Source organism: Nicotiana tabacum, chromosome 22, assembly GCF_000715075.1.
Source record: "Nicotiana tabacum cultivar K326 chromosome 22, ASM71507v2, whole genome shotgun sequence".
Lineage (NCBI taxonomy): Eukaryota > Viridiplantae > Streptophyta > Magnoliopsida > Solanales > Solanaceae > Nicotiana > Nicotiana tabacum.
Genome location: NC_134101.1, coordinates 34119313 through 34145701, shown reverse-complemented (window position 1 = coordinate 34145701; position 26389 = coordinate 34119313). Strand labels below are relative to the sequence as shown.

The window sequence follows — 26389 nt, the reverse complement described above, 5'->3', positions numbered from 1 at the left end:
AAAGCATACCTAAATTACTGAAACGTGGACAAGCAAAACTTGTTAATATATTGAGCTACTGTTTCTACGGTTTATCCTTTATATTCTGAACTGTTATCAGTTATTGGTATTGGATTGTTGTTTTGAGGTCGTTAATACTTTCTATCTAAGGTTAGTGTTGTTACTTATTAATTGTATTGGGTCGATTGTACTTGTTGACGGCCAATTTTAACTCTCTATTTTAAAATTAATTTATTTTATACTTAATAATTTGCACTAAATCTTTTGAAAATATTTTCTATCGATAATGTCAATTGTTTTACAAAATTAATTAAGTATTAGTAGTTTGACGTTATTAATTTAATTTTATAATAATTATAAATATATCATGCTTACTATTTTAAGATTATTAAAATAGCTTCTATATACATCACATAGGCTTTATAATTACTTTAATGAATTACTCCTTAATTTCTAATTAATTAGATTACTATGTTAATAATTCAAAATTTGTGTTACAATTTGAAAACAAAGTATTTTACAAATAGTTAATAGCAATAATTAGTAGTATATTTGATTATTATAATATTACTATAGTTTATTGAAAATAATTAAATTCATTTAAATTAATTTTAAAGGGGTTAAAAGGCTATATTTTCAATTCTTCAATTAAACACAAAATGGCCATTATTTAAATTAATTCTTGTAACGACCCGACCAGTCGTTTTGAGCTACAACATTCCATTCGGTGGGTTGAGACTTTGAGTAGCTTTATATTATATATTATGACTTGCGTGTATGTTTCGTTTCGGTTTTCGAGCGGTTCAGGATTGATTTGGAAGAATGATTCTCATTTTGGAAACTTTAAGTTGGAAGAGTTGATCAAGGTTTGACTTTTGGGTAAACGAATTCGAAATCGAGTTTTAATTATTCCAATAAATTTTTATGATGATTTTGGACATGTCCACATAGTTTGGTTAAATTCCGATGAGTTTTGAATAAGTTTGGGTTATATGGTGTTTCAACATCGATTTGAGCATAAAGGTTACCTTATTGAGCAAACGGTCTTTCATTCGTGTTTCAACTAAACTATTATATCCGTATCGTAATTTTGAAACTATAGCAACTGAAATCATCAAGTGTTTACATCGTATGAGGAATTTATAGTCATTTTACTAAGAATTGGGTTGCTAGATTTTTCAGACTAATTACCAAATTGCCAGTGAATTAATATTTAAAAATTTGTACTATTTTCAAATATTGAAACCAACATATTTCCTTCATTATAAGGTCAAATCAAGTTATTCAAAAGCCTAACTTGATTGGACTTTCATAAGAAATCCACTTAAGGCATCACAAGCGAGTTTCAAAATCGTTTGGCACAAGAAACGAGATTGAACGTATTTTTGGCTATTAGTGTTGTTGGAGTTTTTCTCATCTTGAAAGTTTGGGATTGAGGGAATTCAAGGATGTTCTTCAAGTTTCTTCTATGGGGTACGGTCTAAACCATATAGGAAAAAGAGGTCTTTAACGACCACTTCTTTACGAAAGGAAATTAATCCGGTCGTTATATATATGCTTATAGCGGCCAATATTTATTCCGGTCGTTAAAATCTTTTCTTACTGTATTTTTTACGAGGGAATAATTTCCGGTCTTTCAAATTGTGTCAATCCCCTCGTTAAATCTGAATAAAATGAAAAATAAGCGCTAATTATTCCCTCATTTTTTTTCCTCAACCAACTGTCCGCCCATATCCCCCAAATTAATAAAAAACACCCTATATTCTCTCACTCTAATGTTATCCCAAAACACGTACACCAAGTTCAGCAAAGAAGAGGCAAAGAATCACGAACAAATAGGGCGCTCGCTGCAACTGCCCGCTACTCGATCAGCGAAGTTCTCAAGTGATTAACACTATATATATACAGAGCAAAACTCAACAAATAATCACAAAAAGATTTGGTCTTCTTGCTGTACGTAGCTTATAATTTGTGTGCTTTGTGGTGAATCTGTGTCAACGCTAATAGCTGGGTTCCATTTTCCTTCTCGTCAAGGTAAACTCAAGTCGCTAAATTTATAGTTGTAATTATTGTGAAATTGGGTCTTTTTGTTATCTCTATGCTTTTTAAATATTGGATTTCTTATTAGAATTACATGTATATTTTTCAGATATATAGTTACATCGATGCCTTTCAGATTTATATGATCATTGTTCTGTTTCAGTATATTTCTTGCAATTTTTCAATGCACAGAACCAACTGCTTTCCATCAAAGTTGTTGTTTTTCTCATCTTCTTCTTTCTGTGCCATTTTATGCTTCTTATTTCAATGCACGATAGGTAAACTTTTTGGATTCTTAATCTGTTATAGTTTGCGAGAGAGGTCCTATACGCGTTGCAGCTAGAAATTCTTATAAGGGGATTCCGAATTTACACATAATTCAAACTTTTATATATGTACAAAAAAATTATCTCCTATTTGCACAGTATAATTTTTCGGCGTAGCGAATTCAATTGAATCATTTGATTACATGTGACTCTGCATTGCCTGTATGAAAAAAGAGTAAAATCATATTTGTTTCAGAACTCTATATAGTAGATGCTAAACTTACTAATTGACAAAAAATATTGGCTTGGATAAAATGCTAAAGAAGTGCAGTAATAAAAAAATGTAGTGATGCTAAAGAAATGCAACATGAATTTCGTTAGAAGATAAGAAGATATCTAGTTAGTTTATTTTTGGGTATACCTTCTTATTAGGGGCACTGCTTTGATCGATGAAACTGATGTATGTTGAGTAGGCACTTTGTCCAACAGAGAATTCTTGAGGTTTGAGGTTTATTTGTCTGCTGAATAGAAAAGACATTTCATTAAAGAGACGGGCCAAAACTTATCTTGTTTATGAAGAGTCCTCTAAAAACTGATACAGCAAGCTGGGGGAAAATTTCAGTTAATAAAAATGAACATTGATCTTCCTATTGTATACAGAAACTTAGTTTAGAAGTGCAAAGGTTGTGGTGAATCAACGCCAAAATCATAGCGCATATTGCTCCCCAGTAGTGTCTCTTGCACTAATTACTTGCTTTTCTTCACTCCATATAGACCAATCCTAGACCAATCCTAGAACATTCAGATAACTTGTAAAAGGAGATGGTCATCATTGAACGTAGTAATTCTAACAATGGAGGAGGAGAAGAGACTGAGCCTGTCAATATCTTTTATTTCCTTACTATATAGAGTTTAAAATTACTTTTTATATGACTTACCATCACTAATCACAATAAATAAGTAGTAATTATATATCCTTCAAGATTGCTTGAATCAATGTTACCTACGTAGTTCTGTTACTATTTTCATTTTCAATGCTTATTTACGTTGCACATGAAAAAACGTTTAGTAGCTTATAAATTTATTATGGTAGAATTTTGTTATAAAGTATACAATGTTTTTGATTGAGGATAAAATGGGTATTCAATTTTTTATGGGCATTTTGGTAATTCAAGTTTGACGCTAGGAGCTTCCTACTTTTACTATAATATATGATTGATCGTGGCTGTGATACTTAGAAAGCTCACATATGTAACCTCTGTTTGCTTTTACTTTAGATTTTTCAATTTGAATTAAGGATTTAAAAGCTGATACGATAATTATTATCGATTTTGCTTTAGTATACATTTGTACTACATACAAGTTGAAGTATTTGCTTATTTGTTGGCTTGTAGAATAAATGTTTACTTCTAGCTAATACGTATATTTTAATCATATATACATATATATATTACACAAGTACCAGATTATGGCACCTGATAAGAAATGGATGGAACTTGTCCATGACCGACTTGGTAATGCTTACAAGCTTGGGGTGGACAGCTTTTTGGATTTTGCTTTTACAAGATTAAGTGAAGCGCGTGTAATACGCTGTCCATGTATCAAATGTTGTAACACATCTTCGAAAACACATGAGATGGTTAAGTCACATTTAATAGTATATGGAATAATTAAAAATTATACTTTTTGGTATCACCACGGAGAAAAGTTAGGCGAGCCACAATCAACTCCAGAAGATGTAGAAGATGATGACATTGAAGAAGCTGATGGTGAGGATGAAATACATGGAATCCTAAGAGATTTATACCCTGATTTTGATGCAGACAATACGAACACTGATGGTGATGATTTTCTTGAGGAAGAACCAAATCTTGAAGCAAAAATTTTTTATAGGCTTTTAAAGGATTTTGAGCAACCATTGTACCAAAATTCAAAAGTTTCTAAACTTTCTACTATGGTTAAATTACTTCATATCAAAGGTATTGGGTATTGGAGTCATGAGTCATTTACAATGTTGTTGAAGATGTTGAAGGAAGATCTATTGCCTAACGAATCAAACTTGCCAGATTCATATTATGAGGGAAAGGAGATAATTCAGGATCTTGGATTTTCTTACAGGAAGATTGATGCGTGTAAGAATAATTGTATGTTATATTGGAAGGATGACAAGTTTCTTGAATCTTGCAAAGTTTTTGGAGCGTCTAGATGGAAAGAGGATAAACATAGTGGATAAACTAAATTTAAGAGTGGGAAAAAGATAGCACACAAGATTTTACGTTATTTTCCCTTAAAGCCAAGACTCCAAAGGTTGTTTATGTCCTCAAAGATATCATCTTTAATGACATGGCATCATGACAAAAGAGTTGACGATGGAATAATGAGGCACCCAACTGACTCAATGGCATGGAAAATGTGTGATGAACTTCACCAATCTTTCGCCGATGAACCTCGTAATGTTCGTCTTGGACTTGCTAGTGATGGTTTTCAACCATTTGGAAGTTTTAGAACTCCGTATAGCATTTGGCATGTTGTACTTATTCCTTATAATTTACCATCTTAGCTATGTATGAAGCAAGAAAATTTTATTTTGTCGATGCTTATTCCTAGTCCTGAAAGTCCGGGAGATGCAATTTATGTTTATCTTCAGCCTTTGATGGATGAATTAAAGGAATTATGGGAAACTGGAGTGGAGACCTTTGATGCGTCAACTAGACAGAACTTTATGTTGCATGCAACTTTATTATGGACCATTAATGACTTTTCGGCTTATGCAAATTTATCTGGATGGAGTACAAAAGGAAAATTGGCTTGCCCATATTGCAATAAAGAAATACCCTCAATTAGGTTAGAAAATGGTAGAAAACAGTGTTATATGGGTCATAGACGCTTTCTTCCTCTTAATCACAAATGGAGGAATGATAAAGAGTCATTTGATGGCACTAAGGAGCGAAGACTACCACCCAAAATTTTATCCGATGAGGATATACTTGATCAATTGGCTGATTTAGATGGTTTACCACTAACAAAGGATCCAAAGAAGAAGACTAAAAAATCACATGAGAGTAGGGGTGATAATTGGAATAAAAAGAGTATTTTCTTTGATCTTCCCTATTAGAAAACTCTATTGTTGCGATATAATTTAGATGTGATGCATATTGAGAAAAATGTATGTGATAATATTTTGGGGACAATCTTAAATATCAAATGAAAACCTAAAGATACCATAAAATCTCGATTGAATTTTCAAGCAATGAACATAAGGAAAGATTTCATCCAATTAAAAATGGGGATAACTATGATCTACCAACATCATGTTACACGTTATCTCCTGAAGAGAAGAACAAATTTTTCAGATTCCTAAAGAACTTAAAGGTCCCAGATGGATATTCATCAAATATATCTCAGTGTGTCAACTGTAAAGATCGCAAAATTTCAGGCCTAAAAAATCATGATTGCCATGTTCTTCTACAATATTTACTTCCACTTGCTATACGTGGTATGCTTTGCAAATCTGTTTGTGAACATCTTATTGAGTTATCTTTATTTTTCAACTTGCTTGGAGCAAAATCTTTAAGAATGGATGAGTTAGAACAGATAGCAGCTCGAATTCCTATAACTCTGGGCAAGTTAGAAAAGGTATTCCCTTCTTCGTTTTATGATGTAATGGTGCACTTGCCGATTCATTTAGCTAATAAAGCTATGATTGTTGGACCTATTCAATATCGATTGATGTATCCAGTGGAGCGATAGCTATACTTTTTAAAATCTTTAGTTGGTAATAGGGCTTGCCCAGAAGGTTCTATCGCGGAGGAATATTTGGCAACTGAATGTTTGACTTTATGCTCAAGGTATTTCCATACAATGGAAACAAAGTTCAATCACCTTGAGCGGAATTATGATGGTGGTGTTATTGAATCTGATGGAGGTTTAACAATTTTTTGTCAACCTGGAAAGGAATTACGAGATGGAAAATTAGAAAAACTTAATCCAGATGAATTAGAGCAAGCACATATTTATATTTTGAAGAACTGTGATGAAATTCTACCATTTCTTGAGTAAGTATTGATTCGACATAATAATTCACATATACTTTATCCATGATTTCAATTAAAATAATATTTTATTCTTTAATTTTTTGTAGAGAGTTTTTACAAATTTCAGGTGATACCTCTAAACAATATTCAGATAGGGAGTTCATTAGTTGGTTAAAAAAAGGTTAGTACTAGTTATATACTATTGTTATTTTTTTAAACATAATTTTTTTATATAGTATTTGCTAATTAAATTATATAATTGATTTTGATAGGTTGTAGAATTGTACAAATGTAATAACTGTATGAAAATGGAAGATTTGCTCACTTTGTGTCACGACCCAAAAACCTAACCTGTCGTGATGGCGTCTATCGTAGAACTAGGCAAGCCGACTCATTTCCAAACAAAACCGATATTTTTATTTCTAAGATAATTTTGATATTATTTAACATAAAACCTTTATTTAAGGAATTCAAATCAAAGAAAAACAAAAGTGCGGAAAAGAAAAGTCCGACATCGGGGTGTCACTAGTCATGAGCATCTACTATAATCTGTCTAACAATATCAAGGCTAACTCAGCCTGGAAATAGCTAAATACAACTAGAGGAAGATAAGAGGGAGAAGAGCAGGGGCTGCGATCGCCAAACAACTATCTTGCTATCTCCAAGAAAATCTGCAACCAAAACACTCAATAACCGCTACCGTATCCAGCTACACCTGAATCTGCACATAAGGTGCAGGGAGTAATGTGAGTACGCCAAATCAGTAAGTAACAACAATAAATAAAGACTGAGCAGTAGTGACGAGCAATAAAACATATAACGTCCATATCATGAAATCTCAGTAAAATACAACATGCTTTAAAAAATCAGTGGTTGAATCAAATCATCTCGTTTAAACCGGGTTCCAGTAAAAAATTATTTAAAGATATTTTTCCAACAGTTTTTCAAACAAAGGCTCAATGCAAAGGTGAGCAAAACGATGAAATCATAAACAGCCCCTCGGGCAAACCTCACAGTCACTCTTGCCACTCGGGCATACCTCACAATCACTCTTGCCACTCGGGCATACCTCACAATCACTATTGCCTCCCAGTCACTCGGCACTCGCACTCAATAGGTACCTGCGCTCACCGGGGGTATGTACAGACTCCGGAGGGGCTCCTTCAGCCCAAGCGCTATAATAATAAAGTGTGCTGCAGGCGGGCATCCCCGATCCATACTCATCCTCACAAATCAAGCCCTCGGCCTCACTCAGTCATAAATATGCTGCATGCGGGCAGCCCCGATCCACACTCATCCTCACAAATTAGGCACTCGGCCTCACTCAGTAATAAACCTCTCAAGCCACTCTGGCATTTCAGTAAAACAGGGCATTCGGCCCAAAACATTTATATGCATCAAAATAGAGTCATAAAACTGAGTTATGCGGTAAACAAGTATAAACATGACTGAGTATAGATTTTCAGTCGAAATCAATGAGAGGATGGTAAGAAACAGCACCTAAGGGTCCAAACAACATTGGCGCAAGGCCTAAACATGGCATTCAACCCAATTTACAGAAATTCTTTCTAAAACATATAAGTATCATATAGTTTCAACAAAGTATGCAACTTTACAGTTGCTACGGGACGGACCAAGTCACGAATCGCCAACAGTGCATGCCCACACGCCCGTCACCTAGCATGTGCATCACTAAAAATAGTAGAATGATACAAAATTCGGGGTTTTATACCCTCAGGACTAGATTTACAATCGTTACTTACCTCAAACCGGTCAAATCTCTAACCCGCAATGCTCTTGCCTCTAGACTCAGCCTCCAAATGCTCCGAATCTATTCACAATCAGTACAATACCATCAATACGAGCTAATGGAATGAATTCCACAAGAAAATCTACAAAATTAGACCAAAATCCAAAATTGGCTCAAACCTGGCCCCCGGGCCCACGTCTCAAAATCCGACAAAATTCACAAAACTAGAAAGCTCATTCACTCACGAGTCTAACCATACTAAATTCATCAAAATCCGACATCGTTTGGTCCTTCAAATCCTTAAATTACTCTCCAAAAATTCCAAGTCCTAACCCCTCATTTTTACTAATTACCATGATTAAAACAATGGGAAATTACCATATATACAAGTATTAGGGCTCAAGTAACTTACCTCAACGAAATCCCCTTGATTCCCTCTTCAAACCCCTCCAAAAGCTCCAAAAATCGAGTTGAAATTGTGAAGAATGACCAAAATTCGCGAAGGGTTCTATTTATGATTTCTGCCCAGGAATTCCGCACCTGCGGACCCTTTCTCGCACCTGCGCTTCCGCTTCTGCGAACACAGGTGCGCACATGCGCATTCCACTTAACTGACCAGACTTCCCACCTATGGCAGTCTCCTCGCACCTGCAAGCCCGCATGTGCGATCCATTCTTCGCATCTGCGACCATATCTGCATCTGCGAGCCTTCCACGCACCTGCGATCATCGCACCTGCGGTTCCCAATCCGCAGGTGCGGACACACCAGAACAGCAGCTCCAGCTTCATTTTCCAACTTCAACAAATCCGTTAACCACCCGGAATCACCCCGAGGCCCTCGGTACCTCAACCAAAAATACTTACAAGTCATATATCAACATACCAACTTAGTCGAACCTTCGAATCACTCAAAACAACATCAAATCATCAAATTACCCTCAGATTCAAGCCTAAGAACTTCTAAATTTTCAAATTCGGCAACCGATGCCAAAACCAACCAAACCACATCCGAATGACCTCAAATTTTGTAAACACGTCACAAGTGACACTACGAACCTACTCCAACTTCCGAAATTCCATTCCGACCCTGATATCAAAATTTTCACTGCCGACCAAAATTGCCAAATTTCCAATTTCGCCAATTCAAGCCTAATTCTACCACAGACCTCCAAATCATATCCCGGACGCACTCCTAAGTCCAAAATCACCTAACGGAGCTAACGGAACCATCAGAATTCAAATCCGAGGTCGTTTACACATAGGTCCATATCCGATCCACTTTTCTAACTCAAAATTTTCAATTATGAGACTAAGTGTATTATTTTACTCCGATTTCCTTTCGGACCCGAACCAACTAACCCGATATAACATAATATAGTTGAATAACACAAAAATAAGTAGAAATGGGAAAAATGGGGTTATAACTCTCAAAACGACCGGCCGGGTCGTTACATCCTCCCTCTCTTAAACATTCGTTCGTCCTCGAACGGGTCTAGAAACATACCTGGAGTCTCGAATAGGCATGGATATCTGCTCCGCATCTCCCGCTCGGTCTCCCAGGTGGCCTCCTCCACAGGCTGACCTCTCCATTTCACCTTCACTGAAGCTATATCCTTTAACCTTAACCTTCGAACCTGTAGATCCAAAATAGCCATCGGCTACACATCTTAAGTCATATCACCCTCCACCTGAACCGTGCTAAAATCCAAAACATGGGACGGATCTCCAATATACTTTTGGAGCATGGAAACATGAATCACTGGATGCACACTCGGCAAGCTGGGTGGCAAGGCAAGCTTATAAGCCACCTCCCCAATCCTCTGAAGCACCTCTAAAGGCCCAATGAACCGGGGGCTCAACTTGCCCCTCTTCCCAAACCTCATAACACCCTTCATGGGTGATACCTTCAGCAAAACCTTCTCCCCAACCATAAAAGACATATCACAGACCTTCCTATCTGCGTAGCTCTTCTGCCTAGACTGCGTCGTGCGAAGCCGCTCCTGAATCAATTTCACCTTATCTAATGCTCCCTGAACCAAGTCTATACCTAAGAGCCTAGCCTCACCCGGCTCAAACCATCCAACCGGAGATCTACACCTCCTCCCATACAAAGCCTCGTACAGAGCCATCTGAATACTCGATTGATAACTATTGTTATATGCAAACTCCGCGAGTGGTAGAAACTGGTCCCATGAACCCCCAAAGTCAATGACACAAGCACGCAACATGTCCTCCAATATCTGAATAGTGCGCTCGGACTGCCCATCCGTCTGAGGGTGAAAAGTTATGCTCAACTCAACCTGAGTACCCAACTCTCATTGCATGGCCCTCCAAAACTGCGATGTGAACTGAGTGCCCCTATATGAAATGATGGAAACTGGGACACCATGTAGGCAAACAATCTCTCGGATGTAAATCTTAGCCAACCGCTCTGAAAAATAAGTAGTACCAACTGGAATAAAGTGCGCGGACTTGGTCAACCGATCCACAATAACCCAAATAGCATCGAACCTCCTCAAAGTTCATGGGAGCCCAACTACAAAGTCCATGGTGATCCGCTCCCACTTCCACTCTGGGATCTCTAATCTCTGAAGCAAGCCACCTGGTCTCTGATGCTCATACTTAACCTGCTGACAGTTGAGACACCGAGCCACAAACCCAACTATATCCTTCTTTATCCGCCTCCACCAATAGTGCTGCCTCAAATCCTGGTACATCTTTGTGGCACCCGGATGGATGGAATACCGCGAGCTATGGGCCTCCTCAAGAATCAACTCTCAAAGCCGATCTACATTAGGCACACTTATCCGACCCTGCATTCTCAGCATGCCGTCATCACCAATAGTCACATCCCTAGCATCACCTCTCCGAACCCCGTCCCGAAGAACGAGCAAGTGAGGGTCATCATACTGACGCCCCTTGATACGGTCATAAAGAGAAGACCTGTAGACCATACAAGCCAATACCCGACTAGGCTTCGAAATATCTAATCTGACAAGCTGGCTCACTAAGGCCTGAACATTAAATGCCAAAGGTCTCTCTGCTGCTGGAAGATATGCTAAACTCCCCAAACTCTCTGCCCGACGACTCGAAGAATAGGCCACCACATTGGCCTTCCCCGGATGGTACAAAATAGTGATATCATAGTCTTTAAGAATCTCCAACCATCTCCGATGACGCAAATTAAGATCCTTCTGCTTTAACAGATACTGCAGACTCTGGTGATCTATATAGATCTCACAATGAACCCCATACAAATAATGACGCCAAATCTTCAAGGCGTGAACAATGGCTGCTAACTCAAGATCATGGACATGATAGCTCTTCTCATGGGTCTTAAGCAGGCGCGAGGCATAGGCAATCACCTACCCGTCTGCATCAAAACACAACCAATGCCTATCCTCGAGGCATCACAATACACGGTGTAAGAACCTGAAGCTGATGGCAGAACTAACACTGGAGTTGTGGTCAAAGTAGTCTTGAGCTTCTGAAAGCTCTCCTCACATTCATCCGACCACTTGAATGGAGCACCCTTTTGGGTCAGTTTGGTCAAGGGCGATGCAATAGATGAAAATCCCTCCACAAAGCGACGGTAGTAACCCGCCAAACCAAGAAAGCTCCTAATCTCCGTGGCTGAGGACGGTCTGGGCCAACTCTGCACTGCCTCTATCTTCTTCGAATCCACCTGAATACCCTCACTGGACACCACGTTCCCCAAGAATGCTACTGAACTGAGCCAAAACTCATATTTGGAGAACTTTGCATAAAGCTTCTCCTCCCTAAATTTTTGTAATACAATCTTCAAATGCTGAGCGTGCTCCTCCTGGCCACGAGAGTACACCAGGATGTCATCAATGAATACAACAATGAATGAGTCCAAATAGGGCTGAAATACACTGTTCATCAAATGCATGAACTTTGCTGGGGTATTGGTCAGCCCAAAAGACATCAACAAGAACTCATAATGGCCATATCGGGTCCTGAAAGCTGTTTTAAGAATATCTGAATCCCGAATCTTCAGCTGGTGACAACCGGACCTCAAATCGATCTTGGAGAACACCCTCGCTCTCTGAAGCTGGTCGAATAAATCATCAATACGAGGCAAAGGATACTTGTTCTTGACTGTGACCTTGTTCAACTGCTTGTAATTAATACACATTCTCATGGAACCATCCTTCTTCTTCACAAATAGAACCGATGTACCCCAAGGTGACACACTAGGCCGAATAAACCCCTTATCAAGGAGTTCCTGAAGCTGTTCTTTCAATTCCTTCAACTCCGCCGGTGCCATACGATATGGTGGGATAGAAATGGGCTGAGTGCCCGGCACCAAATCAATACCAAAGTCAATATCCTTATTAGGCGGCATGCCCGGCAGGTCTGCAGGAAACACATCCGGAAAATCACGTACCACCGGAATAGAATCAATGACAGGAGTCTCTGCACTAACATCCCTCACAAAAGCCAAATAAGATAGGCAACCTTTCTCAACTATGTGTTGAGCCTTCAAATATGAAATCTCCCTACTTGGTACATAATCTACAGAACCGCTCCACTCAACCCTCGGATTTCCCGGCATAGTCAACGTCACCATCTTAGCGTGACAATCTAGAACAGCAAGACATGGAGATAACCAATCCATACCCAATATCACATCAAAGTCAACCATACTTGAGCAACAATAGATCCACTCGGGTCTCCAGACCCCCAATAGTCACCACACATGATCGATATACGCGGTCCACAATAATAGTATCGCCTACAGGAGTAGATACATGTACATATGAAACTAAGGACTCACGGGGCATATCCAGAAAATGGGCGAAATACGAGGAAACATATGAATACGTGGAACCAGGATCAAATAATACCGAGGCATCTCTATGACAAACTGAGATAATACCTATAATCACAGCATCTGAAGCAATAGCATCTGGTCTGGCAGGGAGATCATAGAAACGGGCCTGACCACCCCTTGATCTGCCCCTCCCTCTAGGGCGACCCCTAGCTGACTGACCTCCACCCCGAGCTAACTGGGTGGGTGGTGAGGTAACTGGTGCTGTAGTCGGAGGCTGACTCATCTGCTGAGATAGACCTCCATGACGACGAGGACACTGCCTCCACATATGCCCAAGCTCCCCACACTCAAAACAACTCCCTGGTGCTTGTGGCGGAAACTGAAGGGAACCCATAGCACCAGGATGACTGGTAAAAGAACCTGGCATGGAACAGCCTTGAACAGGTGGAGCACGGGACGAACTCTGAACTGGAAGGGCACTAAGTGATGAGTGGCCCTAATGAGAACTGTGAGAACCATGGCCAGATGATGCACCCCGATGAAATGGCCGAGCTGACTGAGCCTGTCTGAAATGATGACCTCTACCGTGCTGGAACTGACCCCCAAAAGGAGCACCGCTGAATCCACCCTGACCATGAGGCCTTTTGGCATCCCTCTCAACCCTCTCCTGACTGCGAACTATCTCAATCTGCCGAGCAATGTTGACAACCTCATCAAAGGTAGCACCCAAAACCCTCTCTCTGGTCATGAGCAACTGTAGCTGATAAGTGAGACCATCAATAAACCTCATGATCCTTTCCCTGTCCGTGGGAACCAACCAGATCGCATGACGGGCCAACTCAGATAACCGCATCTCATACTGTGTTACAGACATATCACCCTGGCGAAGCTGCTCAAACTGTCTGTGCAGCTCCTCTCTACGAGATCGAGGAATGAACTTCTCCAAAAAGACCACGGAGAACTGCTGCCAAGTAAGGGGTGCTGCGCCAACAGGCCTGCGCCTCTCGTAAGTCTCCCACCATTTGAGTGCAGCCCCAGAAAACTGAAAGGTAGTGAATGAGACCCCACAAGTATCCAAAATACCAGTAGTACGGAGTATCCTCTGACACCTGTCCAAAAAGTCCTGAGCACCCTCTCTCTCTGTGCCACTGAAAGGTGGTGGCTGAAGTTTCCCAAACCTCTCCGACTTACGCTAATCATCCTTAGGCATAGCAAGAACCACATAATTCTGAGCAACAGCAACCGGCTGGGCTGGTGGTGCCTCTGGTGTCTGAAGTCCCTGAATAACCTACTCGGGTGTGTGAGCGACGGGAGTCTGAGTGCCTCCCCTGGCCTGAGAAGTGGCTGCGGCCGTCGAAATAGAGACCGCCTGAGCAAGGCCAGTACACGCCGTCAGAATATGAGCTAGGGCCTCCTGAAGGCCTGGAATCACAATAGGCACATGTGGTGCCTGAGCTGGTGTATCAATAACTCGAACCTGGTCCTGATATGGGACAACCAGTGGATCTGCAGGTATTGCCCCGGCTGCTGTACGGGCTGCACCTTTGCCCTACCACGGCCTCTACCGCGGCCTCGGCCTCTCGCAGCCCTGGCAGGTGGTACTGGTGGCTGGTCCTCCTGACCGGTAGTACGAGTCCTCACCATCTGTGAGAGAATGAAACAACAGATGTTTAGTTACTAGAATCAACAAATTCGCACGACAAGAATTCAAGAATGTGGAGTTTCTTAAAAGTTCTGCAGCCTCTCGAAGATAAGTACAGACGTCTCCATACCGATCCACAAGACTCTACTAAACCCGCTCATGACTCGCGAGACCTATGTAACCTAGGCTCTAATACAAATCTGTCACGACCCAAAAACCTAACCTGTCGTGATAGCGCCTATCGTGGAACTAGGCAAGCCGACTCATTTCCAAACAAAACCGATATTTTCATTTCCAAGATAATTTCGATATTATTTAACATAAAACCTTCATTTAAAGAGTTCAAATCAAAGAAAAACAAAAGTGCGGAAAAGAAAAGCCCAACATCGGGGTGTCACTAGTCATGAGCATCTACTACAATCTCTCTAACAATATCAAGGCTAACCCAGCCTAGAAATACCTAAATACAACTAGAGGAAGATAAGAGGGAGAAGATCAGGGGCTGCGATAGCCAAACAGCTACCTTGCTATCTTCAAGAAAATCTGCAACCAGAACACTCAATAACCGCTACCATGTCCAGCTACACCTGAATCTGCACACAAGGTGCAGTGAGTAATGTGAGTACACCAACTCAGTAAGTAACACCAATAAATAAAGACTGAGTAGTAGTGACGAGCAATAAAACATATAACGTCCATATCATGAAATCTCAGTAAAGTACAGCATGCTTTAAAAAATCAGTGGTTGAATCAAATCATCTCGTTTAACTCGGTTCCAGTAAAAAATTATTTAAAGATATTTTTCCAATAGTTTTTCAAACAAAGGCTTAATGCAAAGGTGAGCAAAACGATGAAATCATAAATAGCCCCTCGGGCAAAACTCATAGTCACTCTTGCCACTCGGGCATACCTCACAATCACTCTTGCCACTCGGGCATACCTCACAATCACTCATGCCTCCCAGTCACTCAGCACTCGGCACTCAACACTCGGCACTCGCACTCAGTAGGTACCTGCACTCACTGGGGGTGTGTACAAATTCCGGAGGGGCTCCTTCAGCCCAAGCTCTATAATAATAAAGTATGATGCAGGCGGGCAGCCCCGATCCACACTCATCCTCACAAATCAGGCCCTCGACCTCACTCAGTCATAAATATGCTGCAGGCGGGCAGCCCCGATCCACACTCATCCTCACAAATTAGGCCCTCGGCCTCACTCAGTCATAAACCTCTCAAGCCACTTGGGCATTTCAGTAAAACAGGGCATTCGGCCCAAAACATTTATATGCATCAAAATAGAGTCATAAAACTGAGTTATGCGGTAAACAAGTATAAACATGACTGAGTATAGATTTTTAATCGAAAACAATTAGAGGATGGTAAGAAACAGCCCCTAATTATCCAAACAACAGTGGCGCAAGGCCCAAACATGGCATTCAGCCCAATTTAGAGAAATTCTTTCTAAAACATATAAGTATCATATAGTTTCAACAAAGTATGCAACTTTACAGTTGCTACGGGACGGACCAAGTCATGAATCTCCAACATTGCACGCCCACACGCCCGTCACCTAGCATGTGCATCACTAAAAATAGTAGAATGATACAAAATTCGGGGTGGCATACCCTCAGGACTAGATTTACAATCGTTACTTACCTCAAATCGGTCAAATCTCTAACCCGCAATGCTCTTGCCTCTGAATTCGGCCTCCAAATGTTCTGAATCTATTCACAATCAGTACAATACCATCAATACGCGCTAATGGAATGAATTCCACAAGAAAAACTACAAAATTAGACCAAAACCCGAAATTGGCTCAAACCCGGCCCCCGGGCCCATGTCTCGAAATCCAACAGAATTCACAAAACTAGAAAGCTCATTCACTCACGAGTTTAAGCATACCAAATTCATCAAAATCCGACATTGTTTGGTCCTTCAAATCCTTAAATTACTCTCCAAATATTCCAAGCCCTAACCCCTCATTTTCACTAAGTACCATGATTAAAATAATGGAAAATCATCATATATACAAATATTAGGGCTCAAGTAACTTACCTCAACGAAATCCCCTTGATTCCCTCTTCAAACCCCTCCAAAAGCTCCAAAAATCGAGTTGAAATTGTGAAGAATGACGAAAATTCGTGAAGGGTTCTATTTATGGTTTTTGCCCAGGAATTCCGCACCTGCAGACCCTTTCTCACACCTGCGCTTCTGCATCTGCGGACACCGGTGCACACCTGCGCATTCCACTTAACTGACCAGACTTCGCACCTGCGGCAGTCTCCTCGCACCTGCGAGCCCACATGTGCGATCCATTCTTCGCATTTGCGACCATATCCGCATCTGCGAGCCTTCCACGCACCTGCGATCATCGCACCTGCGGTTTCCAATCCGCAGGTGCGGACACACCAGAACAGCAGCTCCAGCTGTATTTTCCAACTTGAACAAATCCGTTAACCACCCGGAATTACTCCGAGGCCCTCGGGACCTCAACCAAAAATACCAATAAGTCATATATCAACATACCAACTAAGTCAAACTTTCGAATCACTCAAAACAACATCAAATCATTAAATTACCCTCAGATTCAAGCCTAAGAACTTCTAAATTTCCAAATTTGGCAACCTATGCCAAAACCAACCAAACCACCTCCGAATGATCTCAAATTTTGAACACACGTCACAAGTGACAGTACGAGCCGACTCCAACATCCGGAATTCCATTCCGACTCCGATATCAAATTTTTCACTGCCGACAGAAATCGCCAAATTTTCAATTTCGCCAATTCAAGCATAATTCTACCACGTACCTCCAAATCACATCCCGAATGCACTCCTAAGTCCAAAAGTACCTAACGGAGCTAACGGAACCATCAGAATTCAAATCCGATGTCGTTTACATATTGGTCCATAACCGGTCTACTTTTCTAACTCAACATTTTCAATTATAAGATTAAGTGTCTCATTTCACTCCGAGTTCCTTTCGGACCCGAACCAACTAACCCGATATAATATAATATAGTTGAATAACATAAAAAAAAGTAGAAATAGGAAAAATGGGGTTATAACTGTCGAAACGACCGGCCGAGTCGTTACACTTTGTCACGTGGTCCCCTGCCATATGTGAGACGTCTCAAAGGTTACATTACTAATGGATATAGGTTTCATGTGGAAGACTATGACAGGGGTTTGAGAACTCAAAACTGCGGGGTGGTTGTAGTTGGTGAGACAGATGAAGAGAATAAAAATATTAATTATTATGGAGAACTCACTGAGATTCTTGAATTGCAATTTATTGGAGGAAAAAGAGTGATCTTGTTTAGATGTATATGGTTTGATGTGTATGACGAAGAAAAGGGAGTTAAAATTGATGAATATGGCTTTGTGAGTGTTAATCCTCAGCGATTATTAAAAACTAATGAGCCATTTGTATTAACAAACCAAGCATTACAAGTATTTTATGTCGATGATCCTTCAAATAAAGGCTGGCATGTTGCAAGAAAAGTTCTTCATCGTGATACTTTTGACATTTTGCAAGAAAAGGATGATGATTTGGGGAATTTAGAGAATTCTACACAAATAAAAAGGAAAAGAACTCATGAAGGTTTTTAACCTTTATAGTGGATGTTGTTAACATTTATTTCCTGCGGCCTCTTGCTTCTTACTTTTCTAGGATAACTGGAACTGATAGTTAATATGAATCAGTTCATGGATTTTCTAGACTTGCTAGGATTAAAAATATAAACGACTGTTATGGATATTTCCTCCAATCTGATGTACTCATTTGGTACCAAGTGGTACATTCAGAATAAAATTTCTACCTTATAAAAAAAATAATGCATAATTTGGCATACTGTTGATTCATTATAAATGTCATTTTATATTTTTCTTTTACAATAATGCCAACACTAGTTACAAATTTATCATGCTCAGACTTCTTTCAAGGCTCATACTTTTGTCTTATTATTACTAGTAGAATATTTGTTGTAAGAAAATTGGCTGCAATATCTCGTTAAATCTGTGGTTTTACAAGTTCAACCTTGTTGTATTTTATCTATATTTTCTAATTTTAACACGGTTAATTCTTTTATCGATAATATTGGCATGGAAAATTACTTGTGGATAAATAATTTTATTACTGTTCTTAATGATTTTTTTATCTTTCTCAGCTAACAATTACTCTATACTTTTATCTTATTTTAGGTTGACATGAATCCATCAAAATTTCAGAAGTCTAAAATGGGAGCAACTTCAAATAATGTACATCATGCATATATTCAACCTGGTGCTTTAGAAAGGGGAAGAGGACACAACTTTGGATCTTTGGGATCTGTAAAAATAAGTATTGAAAAGAGAACTCTGATTGGCGAAAGTAAAAATCATAACTCAACAATTTTTGAGCAGAATAAGCTTGCACATACTAATAATCTTGTGCCCCCTGGTTTCGCTTCGGTGGAAGACGATGCTCCCCTCGCTCAAAACGTTGAAGCGAAGCAAGGTCTCTTAAGTTTTAATTTTTTTTGTTTTGTTTCTTATTGAACTGGTATTGGTTTTATGTTTCACATAAATCAAAATTTGCAGAAACAGGAGCAGCTTTGAAGAATGTAAATCTTGCATACATTCAACCTGCGTCTTTAGCAAGGGGACGAGGGCAAAGCTTTAGATCTTTGGGCTCTGCAAAAGTAAATGTTGGCAATAAAAATCTGTATGGAGAGATTAAATATTACAACTTAGGGGCTTCTAAGCAGAATAAGCTAGCATATAATAGTAATAATCTTATGCCTTCTGGTTTTGATATGATGGAAGAAGATATTCCCTTCACTCAAGAAGCTGAAATGATGCAAGGTCTCAAGTTTTAATTATTCTTTTTTTTGTTATAAGATTGGAAGTTATTTTATGCTTTACTCAAATCAAAATCTTCAAAAGTTGGAGCTACTTCAAAGAATGTACGAGACACTTACAGTCAACCTGGTGCTTTAGCAAGGGGACGCGGGCAAAACGTTAGACCTGTGGCCTCGACAAAAGGAAGTGTTGGAAAGAGAAATCTTGTTGGGGAAAGTAAAAATCACAACTCAACATCTTTTGAGCAGAATAAGCTAGCACATAATAGTAATAATCTTATGCCTCCTAGTTTTTGATCGTAATATGTGTCCGTTGCAAGTACATTCATGGAAGGACATCGGAGAAGATAAGCTGGAACACATGTGGCGAGCTGTTACGGTAAGCATTTAAAGCACTATAAAGCAATATTTTAATTGAAAGTACTTGAAATTTCTCTTACGGTTCCCACTCTGTTTATGGTCTATGGTAGATATGCTGATGGTGGCTGAAAATTTTTGTTAAAGCAGTTCTAATCAATGCTAATACCACAAATGATCTGTTGCATTTTACATTCAATTATTTTCACCATCCTGAAATGTAATGGTATTATATGTCATGGTATTTGACTAGACACACTGTTTAAGATGTTAATTTGACTCATTGCATTAGTGATAGTTAAAGAAAAATATTAACTGATGGTTGAAAGAATAGTTTGATTGGAAAGGCATCATATCAAAGTTCAGATTTTGAAACTTCTTCTTTATAAAACAAATTGAAACTTCCTAAAATGGAAAGAGTGTCATAACATGGGCAGGTTTAAGTGTTTGCTCATAAAGTGGGACAGGTTTATCCTTACTAATTGAAATTTCTAACCTTCACCACATCAAAATAATAACATTTGAACTTGGAAAACAAAGGAACATTTTCTCTGTAAGTTGGTTTCCTCTGAATCTTTATTTATAAGCTGGTTTGCATTTATAAGTTGTCTTTCACTGCATCCCTTGTCAGGATCACTTCTTGAATCTCTGTGTCTAACTTAGAGAGTGTGTTTCTATGACTATGAAGTGTTATCTAATTAAGATGCTAGTTAGAATTTTAAAAAGAATCTCAAATAGATCTTTCTGTATCACCATTACTGCCCCAACTTTGAACATAATGAATCCAGTGAATCTTCTAAATTAATGTCCAAACCAGCATCTGCATCTTCCTTGAGTGTGTGAGTCCTATGATCATCCGCATAATGAATATCAATTACAATCGCAAAGCCTAATGCCTTGGTGTGGCCTTGATTTTCCAGTAAAATGTCGTGTCTATCTTTACATCTCAGATATCGTCGATCAACCTGAGCTTCATCTGTGTACACATCAAGATTAAAAACTAGCCCTGTGGAAGTGGTGTTATCCTCAAATAATTCCCCTGCACAGTAACGCTGCCTGGGCAGCCTTCGTCGATTGTAGTAAGCAATTTTTGCATCTTGCATTATCCAGATTTGTGGTGATGAGCTCAAGAAACCATGATCATTATATCCTTTGTGTTGTATATGATTAATACAAATGCATTGTACCAGCTGTAGCACCTTGTGATCCACCGCAACTGCTCTGTAAAATATGAAATCTTTATACCAGCAGTTGTGCGCATGAGTGAGTTTGCATAGTTTGCTGCAGATCTCTTGTGAGTTCGAGCAAAATTCTGAGACCAACTTTGTTCGGTATATGGGGGTAATAAAGTGCACTGAGATTTCAGTCCAGAATGCACTCATCGATCCCATTTTTGAGCACCAAAATCCCATGTCATAGCTAATCATCGAGCACCTGGACAGTAGTTGTTCCTCTTGAGTAATTCTTCTGGTGTGAGAGTTAAGCTGTATTTTATTAACACAATGGTATGATGCCCCTGTATGTCTTATTGACACAAAGGTATGATGCCCCTAAGTGCAGATGTTTCTCCCTTAGAAAGTCCCAAATGGCTGTATTCTTCATTGCCTCAACTGTCTAGCTACTATGCTCATAGGCGAGCCAGCACTGTTTGGTATTCAACTCTTATGAGTTCCAGCATGAATATGATGAACTCTTTGTGAGTCCCCAATGCTGAGAATTAGTATTAGTGAGATACACAGAGGATTGACTCCTCAATGCAGTCTTTAGTCCCTCTTTTGCCTGCCAATAAGTCCAGTCGCACATGATTAACTCTATCCAAAAACTGGGCAGTTGTGTCGTGAATTTCCAGTGTTGTCTGCCTATTCCTTGTAATTTCATGTCATTGATACTTATACTAGGGTCTAGATCATTAAAAGGTGTCAGCTCTCACATTTCTTGTCTCTGTGCATATTGTATACGGTCAAAACCGATTTTGCCCTTCATTTACTATCCTAAACTATCCAAGAAGGGAAAAAGAAAAAAATTGAATTCTTACAAAAGTATACAAGAACAACTAATCACTAGTATGTGGTAGACTACATGGTTGTATCTTACATGTACATTTTGGCTTGGATTGTCATGGAATCTGCTCTGGTTTACTCATAAGCTGTAGTATAGATTTAACTTTTCTTTGGCACCTATCAGTCCCACTCTCAGCAATCTGGACTAAGTGCTCATATACACCATACTAAAGCGCTGCGAGCATAAGATTTGAATTGTGTAGGCTTAACCTATGAAGCATAGCCACTGTAAATTCCTTGTTCTTTGGAGTGCCATCTCTGATCAGATTAACTAGTGTTTCAATGAAAGAAAGTTTTCCCATTTCTTGCCTTCCATCTTGATGTGTTGCAATAAGTAACTGTATAGACAGGGCCTCATCAACCATGTCTAAGTTTTTGTTCTCTAATAATTGAAACAACGGTGCTACAATCCCAGCTTTAGTCGCCAAGCTCACATTCTGCTCAATAAAACACAGATTGAAGAGTGCAGTTATTACATCCTTCTTACCTCTGATTGTCCCATTTATTAACAAATCTATCAATGGTGGGGTGCCGTTAAATGAACCTATAGTTTGTTTATTTTCATCCATCATAGATAAGCTAAACAATGCTGCGGCAGAGTTCTCTTTAGCACCAAGATTTCCATTCTTCAGTATCTCAATTATGGATGGGATAGGTTTTTCCTCAGATATAAGTCTCTTATTTGTCTCGTCAATCGATAAGTTCAAAAGCGTCGTCACTGCATGTTCCTGAATTCTTGAATCTGGATAGGACAGTAGTTGTACAAGTGGTGGGATTCCTCCACCATTTACTATTGATGTTCTATTTTCCGGATTTTCTTTTGAAAGCATCCTGATTTCTCTCACATTTCTTGTCTCTGTGCATACACAATTTGTTTTCCTCTCTAAATGTAACTATTACAGAGGTTAGGTTCGTTGATAAAACTTAGAGATCTTATCTGAACCTAGTACGTGTTCTAAACATTGAATATGCCATAATGTGGACTGCATCCATTTTTTTAATTTACATGAAATTTTTTACTTTCTTGATTAATGATTTTGCAAAATATTTAGGACAAATTTGACAGTGATGACATGAATCATCAAAGAGATCATGTGTTAAATCATATGAGAAAGTTATGGACCAATTGGAGAGGATCATTGCACAAGTATGTGAAGTATAAGCCATTGCATGAAGCACTAAAAGATGTCCCGGATGAGGTAGACAAGAGTAATTAGGAATGGTTGGTCAAGGAACATTTTTTAAGTGAAAACTTTGAGGTAAGACTTCATAACTACTTTTAACTTCTTATTATTTTAAGTAACAGTTCATGATTTCAATGGTTTGTTCTTAATATAGGAAACAAGTATTAGAAACTCGATCAATAGATCTAAGTTGAGAATGCCTCATCGTACGGATAGAAGCCGATTAGAGAAATTATTTACGAACTGGTAAGTGCACAGTGCAATCCTATAAAAAAAACTCGTCTTTGTTTGACTTGTTTATTTAAATGTGAAGGGAGGCAAAGACGGTAATCCACCGAACATGGCGACTATCTTCTTTGAGACTCACAAGAAAAATGACACGCTTGTAGAACCTGAAGCTAGTAAAAAATATGTATGTTTATTGATGAACTTCATTTTACATCCTTCATTTTATTTTGATGTATTTTATTATTTTAATTTTTCTTGTATTTTATAGGCTGAGATACAAGAACTGGTACAATCTGAGCCATCTCTTATGAATATCGAGGTAGTAGAAAGATGCTTCGGACCTCAAAACAAGAGTCATGTGGTTGGATTAGGGGGTAGTATAACCACTAAGGAGTTGAAAGGCAGTAGCTCCTCAAAGGCTGCAATACTGGCTGAGCTGAATGCATCGAAAAGAAAAAGAATCACTACAGACCGAGCTGAATGCAACAAAAAAAGTAAAAGAATCACTAGAAATACGTATGGACGACATAGATTCTTAGTATGCACATATTATAAGCTTACTGGTTGATCAACCTTCATCAGCACCATCTTCAAGTCAACAAAGTACAAGCTGAAATTAATATTTAACAGGTTCGTAAGCTTTCTACCATTCTTCCTCCCAGTAGCTCTTGCATATGTAGGAAAAAATAGTTTTGCCCTGCATACTGTTCAGTAAGTTTACTGTACAACAACGAACCAGTACACTATATTTGCGATCATTTTTGTGTGTCATCTCTCTGCTTCCCCTTGAAACCTTTGCCTGTATTCCATATTGGTTTGGTGTAATAGCATGATGCACTGATATTTTATCCCACTTTGTATGCAATGTGCCTGAATTGTATTGCCAAAGACTGCATAGAAAGTTTTCTGCCCAGCATTGTTCAGATTCTCTGTTACATTCAGTAGTTTTGCTCCCCATTGTGCCCCTCTTTTCCTCTTTTTCCTAGCTCCAGCAACTCTAATTCTGAGATATAGACATTGAGATTTATCATCGTTCACGATCATCCTTCCTTAAATATCCAATTCACCAAAACAGCTTTATTCAGTAGGGCCAACATCCAGTGCATAATTAGCAAGGTGATCTGCCAATCTATTGCCTTCTCTAAGTGTATGGGAAATTGTAAAATTGCATTTTGACATTAGTTGCTTGATCTCCTCCACTTCTCTTGCTACAGACCAAGGAACAACCCACTCTCCTTCTAATGCATTCTTCACTATTATTGAATATGTGTGCAAGTCAATAAGAACATAGCCATGTTCAATACAATATCTAAGAGCCTCCACCACAGCCTTAGCTTCTGCCTCAGTATTAGTTTTCTTCTGCACATTGCTCTCATGGTTGAAGTTTTGTTTTTAATTATAACATCGCCGTATGGTGGCGAGACCCTGCCATTGATAGAAAATAGTTGTACAAAAATGAGGTGGATTAAACATCCTTACCCTTAGTTTTAGTGTGACTGGACCAGCCCAGTCAACACTACCCAAAACTTTTAAGCCTATCTAACAGACTTACCAAAATACAGTAGATAGGCTATCAACTGAAGTGTCAACTTTCATCGAAGATGTTTATTCTATGCTTATATCCAAAAGTGACTGCCTGCATGTTGTCTATCCGATAAGAGCCTTTGATATGTTGAGGGAGATCATTACTGGGCAAAAATACATGATCATTTTGGTTATGTAATACAGTAACTTGTGAAGTCCTAAATAACCAATAATTCAATCTTAAGCATTTCTTTCTTGTTAAAGATAATTAGTTTCTTCTAAGGTTCTTCCTAAACATGATTGTGAAAAAGGAGGGAACAGTAATACTTTTTTGTATTGTATCATTTGCTCCCAATGTTGTGGCTATTATACTGTTGGCGAGCATTTGTAATACGTTTCATGATACGCTTAATGTTGGATTTAGTAATGTAGTTGTAAGAAGCACTGATAGTTCATAGTACTTTGAGATGCTCTTCGCTTCGTGGTTTTATATTTTACTGTGTGGTAGAAACTTACCCATCTTAAATCTTGTTTTCTTACTCAACTAATATGAACCTTTTTTAACAGATAAAGGGCCTGAAGTTTGAAGAATTTTCCATAAAGATAGTTCCGAGCAAGTTGAAGCAGCTAGAATTGTTGAAGAACAAGGGAAATCTATTTTGTTTTATTAGGAGTTGTAGTCGTCATCTGTACAAACTACTATTTTACTTTCTCTTTAATTTTTTGTTTTCTTTAAGGAATTGAAAACAAGGATCATGCAATGTGGATGTAATATTATTGCTACTTTGATTAGTTCTCTATAATTAAAAAAGATGTTTTATGTCAATATTGACTTCATTCTTTGTATGATTTCAAATGCGTGTAATATATTTATTACTTAAAATTTCACATTAGCGAAGAGAAATTTTGGTTTTTAAAGAGTATGTCGTTGAAAGTACATACAATTAACGAATGGAATTTCGGTCGCCAAATACTAACAACGACTGAAAATTAGTTACTGTTAGTGAAGTTTTAACGACTGGGACGACATATAACGATGGAAAAATCCCCTCGCTAATCTTGGTATAACGACTGGATTCCTTGCCATCGTTAAAAGAGTTTTTACGACGGAATCAAAATCCGGTCGTTTACCTTTAACGACGGAGGCACTAACGACCGGCGACGATCGGTTTTTATCCCATCGTAATTGACTGATAACGACTGGATTTGGAGTTTTAACGACCGAATTTCCCATCGCTAAAGACCTATTTTCCTGTAGTGATAAGCTAAGTATTTAACTTTGATTCATTCTCTTGGTTTAAGCTTTAATCCATGATTTTAATTGAAAACCCATTTGATTTTTTAAATTGACCTAGGGTAATGTCCTAAATTTTAAAAACTAAAAATGAGTTAGAGGCGTTTATTTCTCGATTCCTTTTGGGGTTTTGTTCTCCTATATTAGGAGAATAACATACTTGAATTTGACGAGTTTTGGAGGAGTATATCGGGAGATATGGGACCCAACTAGTGTGGGTTGGACTCTTGGGTTATGAACATCCAAGAGCGATGTTTTGGCAAATTGGTTGAGCTATCAGACTCCTATTGAGTCGGTTTTCATTCGTGTGAGCTTGTATTAGTTCAGGCTTCACTCGGGTAAGCTTGGATTCGGAATCCAAGGCTGGCCCGAC

At 38.8% G+C, this 26389-nt stretch overlaps 1 protein-coding gene across 5 annotated transcripts; it reads left to right on the top strand.

Annotated features, from left to right (window-relative positions):
- The first annotated feature begins 1728 nt into the window (after positions 1–1728).
- Positions 1729–25548, top strand: LOC107804234 (uncharacterized). Of its 5 annotated transcripts, none has more exons than XM_075244934.1 (10): positions 1729–2034; positions 18732–19026; positions 19110–19373; positions 19509–19586; positions 19690–19748; positions 22839–23045; positions 23125–23216; positions 23284–23382; positions 23467–23828; positions 25290–25548. In XM_075244934.1, exons 2-6 carry the CDS (start codon positions 18738–18740, stop codon positions 23001–23003), a joined length of 855 nt encoding a protein of 284 aa, XP_075101035.1. In that variant the 5' UTR covers positions 1729–2034; positions 18732–18737; the 3' UTR covers positions 23004–23045; positions 23125–23216; positions 23284–23382; positions 23467–23828; positions 25290–25548. The 5 variants fall into 5 exon arrangements, with proteins under 5 accessions (XP_075101035.1, XP_075101036.1, XP_075101033.1 ...); XM_075244933.1 differs by lacking the exon at positions 1729–2034 and adding exons at positions 2094–6361; positions 6448–6521 and having other exon boundaries at positions 23125–23382; XM_075244935.1 differs by lacking the exon at positions 23125–23216.
- Positions 25549–26389: the final 841 nt, after the last annotated feature.

Coding starts and splice junctions, on each gene's coding strand:
- LOC107804234 (XM_075244935.1), top strand. CDS start 18,738: ATGAATCCATCAAAATTTCAGAAGTCTAAAATGGGAGCAACTTCAAAT. Junction 19,027..19,109: donor AAACGTTGAAGCGAAGCAAG/GTCTCTTAAGTT, acceptor CAAAATTTGCAG/AAACAGGAGCAGCTTTGAAG. Junction 19,374..19,508: donor AGAAGCTGAAATGATGCAAG/GTCTCAAGTTTT, acceptor CTGGTGCTTTAG/CAAGGGGACGCGGGCAAAAC.